Genomic DNA, 12,140 nt, shown 5'->3' with positions numbered 1-12,140 from the left:
CATGGGTCCTAAGAAATTGAGTGCCAAGGGCAGTACTGAGAAGAAGAAGAGGATGATGTGCTTGGATATAAAACACGCAATCGTCGAAAAACATGAGCGAGGTGTGCGTGTTGTCGACTTGGCGAGGCAATACGATCGTAGTACTTCTACGATATGTACGATTTTGAAGCAGAAGGAGGCGATAAAGGCTATAACGCCAGCCAAGGGCGTTACGATTATTTCAAAGCTCCGGACCTCTATCCATGAAGAGATGGAGAAGTTGTTATTTGTGTGGTTGACGGAGAAGCAGCTCGCAGGATGCCGAGGAGGACGTATATAACGGCAGAGGAGAAGAGCATGCCAGGCCACAACTTGTTCAGAGTGCCGGCGATAGCTCGCCTTCTCTTTGTGGAAAACACGGTGAGATCCTTAACATCCAACAACTAATGGGACGCAAACGGGGCACCCGGTTTAGCGGTACACACATTGATGAATCACCCTGCCTGTGATTCACCCATGACAGGTTATAGCTGGGTCGGGATTCAAACCCAGGCTGGACAGTTTAGAGTCAAGTGTGCGTACCTCCAGTCCAGGCCATCCTGCCAACTTGTATGCTGCATACAGGTGAAATATAAAGCGCGAGATATTTTTATATATACTGTATATTTAAAAAAAAATTGGTGTGGTTTTTGGTGGGCTGGAACGGATTAATAGCATTTCAATTCATTTTAATGGGGAAATTTAATTTGAGAAACGAGCAAATTGAGTTACGAGCTCGGTCACAGAACGAATTAAACTCGTAAGTCAAGGTTTCACTGTATATACTTTTTTGCTTTAGTGCAAACATCTGTCTCATCGTGATCATCGTGAGGCTGAGATTCTGCTCCTCACTTCTCACATTGGTTGTAATCTCCAAAAATGAGTAACAACTAGAAAGGCACTTGGTAAACAGCATACCTCTGCCAGGCTGAACAGTTTCCGTTTTGGCCAGATCTGGATTCGGACCTGAAGCAAAATCTAATCGGCTTCTTCTCGTCACCTAACCAACTCATCCACCTAGTTCGTTTGGTTATAAGTCGTCTATAACTCTGAGATATTGTGCTATATCAGTTTCAGCCCTATCACTCAATGGTGAAGAATCACAAAAAAAAAATTCTGATCGTTGAACCGGATTTGAATTGTCACCAAGACTGAATAAATTCTTCCTTGTCACATCCAACATATCCACCATGTTTCGTCCGAATTCATCCATAACTTTTTGAGATATCCTGTTCACAAACCTAATCATGGGGGTAAAAAGTAAAATGCCCCCCACCCCACCCTCAGCTACTTTCCAGACCTAACGTATCCCTCTTCTTTGCATTAGGGATTACATTTCAAGAATCAAGTTGTGATATGCTAAAGTTAGTTTAAGTAACTGTTTCTGGTGTTTTCCGTTTCATAATGTTGTCCAAAAGGATATTTTTAAGGATGGTCTTCTCAAACTTAGGACAGCCCCAAAGTACAATTAGGCCCTGATGTCATCGTCTGTGTAATGGGTCGTTGTTGCCACAGATCCTGCTGAAATAGGACGATAAATGTGCAACCTGCATTAAATTGCATTTTAGGTTTTATTAAGCTGCGAGATAAAATGCTGGTGAAGTGTCAAATATTAGCCTGAAACATACTTGGTGGCTGAACAAAGCACTTGCAGAGTCATGATGGTGTTTGCATCGAATAACTTTGGTTATTTCTGGGTTCAAGATTACCTAGTTATTGAGAATTCACAAAGCAAATCAACATATCGTGTTCTTGTGCCATTTCCCAAACACCTTTGGATGTTTTTCATGATGCTTTGCGAGCGATCTTCTTTCAGCAAAATCCCTATGACACACAGAACACGTGTGCTTCTCCCTTGTGTGCATTCTTTGATGTTGATACATATTGGATGATCGACCAAAAGCTTTAAGACACACAGAACATTTAAATGCTTTCACTCCGGTGTGTATTGTTCGATGTTGACGTAAATCTGATAAACGAGAAAACGCCTTGCTGCAAACAGAACACACGAAGGGCCTCTTTCCTGTGTGTATTATTTCATGTCTTCTCATTGATGAGCAAGACACGAAAGGCTTGCTGCAGATAGAACACATATAAAGCTTCTTTCTTTGCTTGGAATCTCCTAAAGTGGGATATCAAAAGGGGAATATAATCAAAAGCAGTAAAAGGAGAATAAAATAAACAGGACAATGCATCTCCGAAAGCAGGTATTGTAGCTAAAATGAAAAAATGTGTGAATAGTCCGGATGTCAAAAGTCATTTTGAGGAGAACGAAGCGTGCATTGATATCCATTAAACGTTTTGTTTTGCACTTTTGATATATTCACAGCAATGATATCCATTAAATGTTTTTTTTTTTCTTCAATTTTGATATATTCATAGCATTGATATCCACCAACGTTTTTTTTTTGCACTTTTGATAAATTTACAGCATTGATATCCATTAAACGTTTTGTTTTGCACTTTTGATATATTCACAGCAATGATATCCATTAAACGTTGTTTTTTTGCACTTTTGATATATTCACAGCATTGATATCGATTAAATGTTTTGTTTTGCACTTTTTATGTATTCACAGCATTGATATCGATTAAATGTTTTTTTTTTTCTTCAATTTTGATATATTCATAGCATTGATATCCACCAACGTTTTTTTTTTGCACTTTTGATAAATTTACAGCATTGATATCCATTAAACGTTTTGTTTTGCACTTTTGATATATTCACAGCAATGATATCCATTAAACGTTGTTTTTTTGCACTTTTGATATATTCACAGCATTGATATCGATTAAATGTTTTGTTTTGCACTTTTTATGTATTCACAGCAATGATATCCATTAAACGATTTTTTGCACTTTTGATATATTCACAGCATTGATATCCACCAACATTTTTTTTTTTTTGCACTTTTGATAAATTTACAGCATTGATATCCATTAAACGTTTTGTTTTGCACTTTTGATATATTCACAGCATTGATATCCACTAACGTTTTTTTTGCACTTTTGATAAATTTACAGCATTGATATCCATTAAACGTTTTGTTTTGCACTTTTGATATATTCACAGCAATGATATCCATTAAATGTTTTTTTTTTTCTTCAATTTTGATATATTCATAGCATTGATATCCACCAACGTTTTTTTTTTGCACTTTTGATAAATTTACAGCATTGATATCCATTAAACGTTTTGTTTTGCACTTTTGATATATTCACAGCAATGATATCCATTAAACGTTGTTTTTTTGCACTTTTGATATATTCACAGCATTGATATCGATTAAATGTTTTGTTTTGCACTTTTTATGTATTCACAGCAATGATATCCATTAAACGATTTTTTGCACTTTTGATATATTCACAGCATTGATATCCACCAACATTTTTTTTTTTTTGCACTTTTGATAAATTTACAGCATTGATATCCATTAAACGTTTTGTTTTGCACTTTTGATATATTCACAGCATTGATATCCACTAACGTTTTTTTTGCACTTTTGATAAATTTACAGCATTGATATCCATTAAACGTTTTGTTTTGCACTTTTGATAAATTTACAGCATTGATATCCATTGAACGTTTTGTTGTGCACTTTTGATATATTCACAGCATTGATATCCACTAACTTTTTTTTTTGCACTTTTGATAAATTTACAGCATTGATATCCAGTAATGTTTTTTTTCAATTTTGATATATTCACAGCATTGATATCCACTAACCTTTTTTTTTTTGCACTTTTGATAAATTTACAGCATTGATATCCACTAACTTTTTTGCACTTTTGATAAATTGACAGCATTGTTATCCACTAAACGTTTTGTTTTGCACTTTTGATATATTCACAGCATTGATATCCACTAACTTTTTTTTTTGCACTTTTGATAAATTTAAGGCATTGATATCCACTAACTTTTTTTTTTGCACTTTTGATAAATTGACAGCATTGATATCCACTGACGTTTTTTTGAACTTTTGATATATTCACAGAATTGATATCCACCCGTGTTTTTTTTTTTGCACTTTTGATACATTTACAGCATTGTTATCCACTCAAGGTTTTTTTTGCAATTTAGATATATTCACAGCATTGATATCCATCAAATGTTTTTTTTTGCACTTTTGATATATTCACAGCAATGATATCCACCAACGTTTTTTTATATATATTTTTTGCACTTTTGATATATTCACAGCATTGGCTAACCCCCACTCTAGTGGGGGAAAATGGCCTTAAAACGATCATTCATTCATTCATTCATACATTCACAGCATTTATATCCACTAAAAGTTATTTTTCTATTTTGATATATTGACAGTATTGATACCAATGAAACATTTTTTTTGCACTATTGATATATTCACAGCATTGATTTCCATCAAACGTTTTTTGCACTTTTGATATATTCACAGCATTGATTTCCAGTAAACGTTTTTTTTGCAATTTTGATATATTCACAGCCTCAAGAGTCAAGATAACTAAACCGAGTGATGCCACCTTGGCAACTTTGACCAATTTTTTAAAAGTACATTATTTTGCATTAGCTGTCGACATTAACAAAAATGGAATGGTTTTGTATATCTTTGCAAGGAAACATCCAAACACCATAAGTAGGGAATCTAAACCCATGTTTTGAGTGTCGCTGATATAAATAAAGCCATTCAAATGATTATTTGATGCATATTTAATTATTTGTTGGCACGTGGCTTATGAGAGGGTGCAGTATTGGTTGCCAGTATGGATATGTATGATGCCAATTGATGCTGCGTTCTATGGTGATCAATAATGCCTCCATCTCCTAATTTGTGACTTAACGTCGTCTTATTACAGTGTATAAGGGTGATGTATAAGACTGCTTCAGGAGCACTAAACTTCCGGAGTTTTTTTTAAACGATCTTTAAAATCATTGTTTTATTAAAATTGAAGTATATATTTGAACACTGACAATGTATCCTCCACCACAGAAGGTGGATGGAGGTTATGTTTTCACTCCTGTCCATTTGTTTGTGAACAGGACATCTCAAAGAGTTGTGAATGGATTCAGAAAAGTTTGGTGGAGAGGTTGGGCATGTGACAAGGATGAAATGATTCGGTTTTGGTGAAGATTCAAATCTGGATCCGGATCAGCGAATTTTCTTGTCCTTCTGAAGTGATTCTTCACCATTGAGTAAAAAAAAACACCTTTAGAGGCCATTTTTTCCCCGCAAGCGGGGGTTGGCCTTTTTCGGGGACCGTGGTTGTTGTTGTTTTTCGGTCCCCTTTTTGAAGCAATGTTTTACGGCCGGATGCTCTTCCTGCCGCCAACCCTTTTTGTCGCCTTTTACGACAAGCAGGGAATTACCAGTGAACTGGTACTCAATTAGCCCACCTCGGAAGGATGACAGGCTGAGTCAACCCCCCTGGCATTAATTCAGCGATCGACCGGGATTCGAACCCAGGATCCTAGGATCCTAAGCTGGCACCCTAGCCGCTAGGGTTCTTCTTCGCAATTCTTCACCATTGAGTGATAGTGCTAAAACTGATATATAGCACTATATTTCAAAAACGTTTTGGACGGACTATGCCAAAACTTGGTGGATGGGTTGGGTATGTGACAAGAACAAGCCAATTCTATTTTCGTTCAGGTCCGACTCCAGATTGGGCCTATTAATGGGATTTAAAAAATGTAAACTGTTCAACTTGGTGGAGGTATGCTCTCTACCAAGTGGCGTTATATATATTTTTTGCCCCGCAAAAAACCACGAATACGCGAGGCACAGGGCCACAAATGAAGAAGCAGGTCACATTTTATCAACCGCAAATATGCAGGGTCCGGGAATGTTGGGACCACAAATATTGAGGTCGGACAGTATATCTGTCCCTCTGAAAAACAGTCCTTCCATGAAGTCGTTCATCTGTCTGTCCATCTGTGAAGCCATGTGACTATATGTCTACTAATCACGTACTGTTTTGAACATCAGTTGCATAAGATTGCACATACGTGTATTAATTACGTACTATTGGAATGTATCTTTTAAACCTTTCGAGTCTAGGAGTCGGCTGATATCTGGCATTTTCAGATCGATGATGGTGCCGGTATATATATTGTTGCGGTTGTGCCATAAAGGCAAACCCCCTATAGTTAAATTGCACGAAAACATGTAGCCTGCAGTAGTTAATTATTTTCTATTGAATGTAAAGATTAGCCCTTTCCCATTGTGTAGTAATCAAAACCAATATGCGTTGAAGTTAGACAGGATTTCCAAACCCTCGTTGGTTAAGGGAAGCCATTTTTAATGAGCAGGAAGGCGTGGCCAAAAGCACGGCCAATGTGACCAATGGCGAGCCGGGAACCCGTCGCCATGATGCGACAAGCCTCAGCCAATGGGAGGCTCTGGAACATTTTGAAGGGCGTGGGCAGGTCTGATAATAGCCCACGCGGAGCGCATTATCATTCTCTTTGCTTTTGGATTTTGCTGCGCTACACCACCTGTTCTGAACTCTTGTTGTGGATTTTGCCATGTCGACGACCTCGTGCTCTGTTCTCTCCTTGCCTCATGGACGACACGATCTACCTTGCCTTGGATTTCGCCACGTGGACGACACCCTGCTCTGGACTCTCTTGTTTTGGCTCCACCAGATGACACGTGTTTGGCCTTTGTCTTCTTCGTCAACACCAATCGTTTCTGCGCCGATCTTTTGCACCATCCGGCTGACTTGCAAGCGTTGGCTTTCGACATGACTCACCTGAGCTGAAGTTGTCTGCCTGCGTGGCAGCTCGTCCCACCTGCGCTGAAGTTCATCTACCTGTGCTAAGTTCGTCCGTGCCGACTTCGAGGCGGCGGTTCGTCCTTCAGACCTACCTCATCCAGGCTGCACATCACGATCGAGCTGCGAGCTGCGCACACCAGACCACGTGGTCACCAGCGAGGCAATTCCAGCACGTACATCGGTATGCCAATAACCAGTGTCTTTTTCCCTGTGTGTGTGTGTCAAAGTGTGAAAGCGCCAAGTCGGGGTTATTAGTAGGTAAGAGTTGGTAAGCTGTATCTTCGTCTGTTTCTCTGTGACTTCAAAATAAAAGGCTGTACATTCTGTTGTTACTTTCCAACCTGTTCGGTACGTCCTTTCACCAATTGGCCTAGCATCATCCGGGACCGAATTTGGCTAGACTCAGGTCCATAAATCTCGTGGGGTAACGCCGCTTTCCACACCGTGCAAATCCGCTCGGCACCTATAAGGTGTGGGAAAGTGAGGGTTCGATCGCGCGGTTCTTCGGCACACGCGTGCACCTTGATCCGTGCACCTTGAAGGTATTCGTGATTCTCCGGTATTAACCAAGGGGAATCACGCAACAAAATTGTTGTCGTCGAGGGGGATTTTTGAACCCGGCCCCTCGTACCTCCGGCAACCACAACAATATATATATGCTAGGCAGCTTGATGACCAAAGGGTTGCTCGTTTTCAGGATAAAAGACCAAGATTCAAAGGATTTTGGACTGTTTGTAACAACTAGTACACCCACTTTTCATGGAAATGGCAGGAAGGGTCATGTTATTATACCCTCTGGGGTATATAGATTACAGTATATAGATTACAGTATATAGATTACAGATTACGCTCTCTGGGTTATATAGATCTCAGCTTAGGCCTGTTCATTGTGGTGGATGCGATAAGCATAGAATGCCTCAAGGATGTTAGGATTCCTCTAAATTTATTTTAGCTGTTTTCAAGTGCAGGATACCTTTTGTTTTTGAGTGAATAATACTCGTATATCTTGTGTTAAATTAATTTGTTTATTTAAGTTCATCAATTCTTTGTAATTTGCATAATTTATTGAATTGTTTAATCAGATGCATATATTGGCATTACATCGGCCATCGGCCCCCCCCCCCCTGCTCTCTAAATGTCGGTATCGACATCGGCCTTTGAAAATCCCATGTTGGTCGACCTCTACTTTCAACCCTTTAGACTGCTGAGACTCTTTAGACCTTCGAAGACCCAAGACTGTTAACACTCCTAATACCCTTTAAGACCCCGAAGAACCTTATGGCCCCTAAGACTGCACAAGACCCTTAATGCCCCAAATACCCTTTAAGACCCCAAAAACCGCTAAGACCCTTAAGACCCCCAAAGACCTGTAAGACCCTCAAGACTCCCAAAACTTTTTAAGACCTCAAAGACCCTTAATACCTTGAAGATCCCAAAGACCCTTTAAGACCCCAAAGACCCTTTAAGACCCAAAGATGCTTCAACTCAAAAGACATGCAAGACCCTCAAGACCCCTAAAAACCCCATAAGACCCCTTTTACCTTTAAGACACTCTAGACACCTTTGGATCCGTTCACCATTTAGACCTTACACCCTTTCAGACCCTTTAGAGCCCTTAGACCTTAACACCATTTAGACCGCTTACGGTTCGTTCGTTTGTAGCGTATTGTAGTTCGTTCAGACAGATTAGATAGCTTGGACCCTTTACCATTCAGAGCTTTACACCAATTGGACCTTTCAGACCCTTTTTACCTACTTGAGAGATAAGACCCTTTCAACCCCTTATACACAAACTACTATTGGAATGTATACTCAAGACCATCGAGAACCTTTAAAGCGCATACCACACAAATAATGCGTAAACTTGACCCACCCAGGAGGGTGGGTACTCGGCTAGTATCCTATATTATCCTGAGTCCAATTTGCATTCAAGAAGAGAACAAATATGGTTATCCATTTTGAAACTGCCACTCTTTCGTCTAAATGCTGAAAATGATGTTTAAAAGACGATCTGAACCACACATTTCACTCCAGCAATCGCTGGTTAAAAGTGCCCGGCAAGCAGAACCGAGTCATTAAAAACACACACACACACAGCGCATGTGCAAAAGGCCTCATTAGCAAATAATACGTCATTTCGAAAGTAGGGTATTGTAGTTCGTTTGTAGTAATATTCCCCGGTATAGTTTTTAAGCTCAGCTCAGATGTGCCGATGGCGATGAAGAGTGCCATATTCCTTAACAAGAGAGACGATCACACATGCGGTAAAGGAGCTCGTCCTTGCAGTTTGTCAAAGTTAAGTTTTTAGGACCAGATCTGTAATGTCTTTCTGTTACCATTTCATACCTGTTTTCTTGTGTTGTCATCAAATTTCTGTGTTCTTCCGTACCACATTGAGCTGTATTATTTGGTTACCACCTGCCTTTCAGGCACATACCATATTGTTTTGTTCAGATTGTTAACATTCTTCTGCCGGCAATTTGCAGGTTTATTCCCTTTAAAATTATTTTCTCTGCAATCGTTGGTCTGATTGAAATGAAATTTTCACCATAGGTGCACCTCCTCCTGTAGATTTTTAAAATTATAATTATGATGTCATGGGTCACGTGGTAGGGCGCCATCTTGGAAAAACCGAAAAACTTTGCACCTCTATCTCCAAAACCGCTGCAAGGAAAAATTTTAAATGTGGCTCATTGTAAAGAACTCCCCACGGGGAATACCACATGTGAATGGCGATGTCATAGGTGCCTCCATTATTACATCATACTTCGACAAGTACAAAACGTCATCCGATCAAGATGAAATTTATTGAGCATAATGTAGGAATAAATTAGTTTAGAAAAAAAATAATGATGATGTAATCGGTCACGTGGTTCGGTCGCCATATTTGTTTTGACACAAAAGCCTTAAAAACCACTAAAAATACATCCTGGCGAGGGTTTGCAATCTCTGATTGCTCTTTTTCTTTTTTCTTTGTATATAAGATCGAGGCTCGTGCACGAGCTAACAACAATCACATAAAAATCAAACATCATACATTATTACATCATACTTCGACAAGTACAAAACGTCATCCGATCAGTATGAAATTTTTTGAGCGTGATCTAGGGATAAATTGGTCAAGGAAAAAAAAAAGTTGACGACGTCAACGGTCATATGGTTCAAAAGCCATATTCTTTTTTTAACAGAAAACCCTCCTTCTCCAAAACGGCTGAACAGGTTGAGGCGAAACTTTACAGGCATTATCACCTATCAATGACGAACAAATAAAGCCATGACCTTTTGTCATATGTCACATGATTTGGCAGCTATGATGTTTTGAAGAATAAACCTTTGAAAATAAACTCCTCCAGATCGGCAGGACAGATCGAGTGGAAACTTCACAGGTACGTTCCCCATGCCTTGGGGATACCATGGTGTAGTTGAATAATTGATAGATCACATGGTGTGGCAGCCTTATTGGATTGAATGAAAAATTTAAAAACATTCTCTCTTGAAACGCGACATCCATCGTTGTGAAACCTCAAAATAATGTAGTAGTCGACAAGGGGAATACTTATTTAAAATTTTAACATGATCGGTGACATGGTCTGGCAGCCAGAATTTTTTTTATTGTTTGAAGAAGAAGAAACTCTACATATTATCTTCTCCAGCCATGTGACTTTTCAGTACATCTATTAATTATATTACTGTTTGAACTCAGTGGCATCCTGTATTACTTACGTACGTCCATTAATTACATATTATCGGAATGTACCTTTCGACCTTTTAGCCGCCTGGGACCCATTATACCTTTGAAGAACCTTTAAGACCCCCCCAAGACCCTTAAAACCACCAAGACGACAGAACACCATGAAGAACCAGAGGACCCCGAAGACCCAAAATACCCAAATGACCCCGAGTCGCAAAGGACTGTGAAGACACCAAATACCCCAATGACTCAAAAGACCCCAAAGACCCAAATAGCACAAGGACCCAAGACACCCAGAAGACCCAAAACTCCTAAAAGTCCCAAAATACTGAGATTTTCCAAAAGTCACTAGGGACCCAAAATACTCAAAGGATGCAAAAGACCCAGAGGAACCCTCATTAAAATTTTTGTTTTAAAAAATACAACACTGTATTCAGTTTCATAAAGAGGACGTCATGTGTCACGCATGTCCCATGAAAGTAACAAAGCGGGGTGTATCAAAGCGGGACGTCGTGTGGTACCCGGTAATCACTGCCAGCAGTTATAAAGTCACAGTTCTAGTTTAATGTGTGTTTTTGTGATGTCTTGCCTACCTCATCCCCCCACACTTTAAAGCCTAGCTAGTGAGCCTGCTTTATCTGTCTCTGCTTTGACATCTGACATGTGCCTCATTCCGTTCTCCGTATGTTGTGTGCAATTTCGTTGCAAAATTCAACTTACCCTCTTGCAGCTCAGCAGCATTGTTGGATTTCTTGGGAGGAGAATCACACACTTCCTGGTTTACACGCTTCTTGCTTAAAACATCCTGGGAAGGCTGATGAAAGTCACTTTGGAAATTTTCTGTCATCATGGGATGAGATTCACCTGCAAACATTGTAACATAATTGAGATGCATTTCACTATATTTAGATTAAATACCTGTGCTCAGCTGTCATGGGGGAAGGCTACAAATGCGGAATTTCAAAAATTGACAGAATATTAGACCATTACTGACTGCCAAACACACTTTCAATACAGTTTCTGAAAAGTTTTCTTCATTTTGGATCAAATCATAAGGCATCAATAAAGTTTAGTGCAATGGGTAAACCGTCCACTCTTCGTCTGGGAGGTCGGCTATTCGAACCTGACCCCGAACGAGTCATAGCAAAAACTTTTAAAATGATACGTGCTGCTTCCTTGCTTGATTGGCTTCTTTGTTACACAAATTTGGAGGATAGAGCACGGACAAACAACACTGGGATGGCAACCATTGTGCAAGCTTGACGAGCCCAATTATTGCTTCCTCCTGCATTGAGGCTTCCTCCGCATCTATCTATATATATATATAAAAAGAAAGTTTTTGTTTGTTTGTTTGTCTGCACACGCTAGTCTCCTGAACGGTGAAAGATAGGAGGAAACCTCTGAAACAAAAAAGGTCGGGACGGGCCCCGGGAAGGTTATAGGCTAGGTGGCGAGGCCGCTTCGGCTAGGCTAAGCCTATTTCGCAATTAAAAGCTGAGCTGAATTATAGTAGTCAATCTTCTACGGTCGCGAGTAAAAGCTGAATTATAGTAGTAAATTCATTCAAAAAGAACGAAAAATGTCAGGACGGGCCCCGGGGAGATTATAGGCTAAGTGGCGAGGCCGGTCAAGGCCGCCACGGCCAGGCTGGGCCCATTTTGGAATTAAAAACAGC

General features: G+C 39.7%; 1 protein-coding gene across 1 annotated transcript in view; it reads right to left on the bottom strand.

Annotated features, from left to right (window-relative positions):
- Window positions 1-1,575: 1,575 nt before the first annotated feature.
- The window catches only part of LOC137414067 (uncharacterized), a 34,863-nt gene continuing 24,298 nt past the window's right edge, over window positions 1,576-12,140 (bottom strand). Inside the window, exons 4-5 of the mRNA XM_078778527.1 lie at window positions 11,186-11,329; window positions 1,576-2,140 (exon numbers count right to left, since the gene is read on the bottom strand). Of these exons, the coding sequence (XP_078634653.1) occupies window positions 1,755-2,140; window positions 11,186-11,329 (530 nt within the window). The 3' untranslated portion in view covers window positions 1,576-1,754. The remainder of the gene's footprint in view (window positions 2,141-11,185; window positions 11,330-12,140) is intronic.

This window comes from Myxine glutinosa, chromosome 5 (assembly GCF_964187855.1).
Source record: "Myxine glutinosa chromosome 5, kmMyxGlut1.1, whole genome shotgun sequence".
Lineage (NCBI taxonomy): Eukaryota > Metazoa > Chordata > Myxini > Myxiniformes > Myxinidae > Myxine > Myxine glutinosa.
The sequence above is the reverse complement of the archived record's forward strand: the minus strand, read 5'-3'. Positions and strand labels throughout refer to the sequence as shown.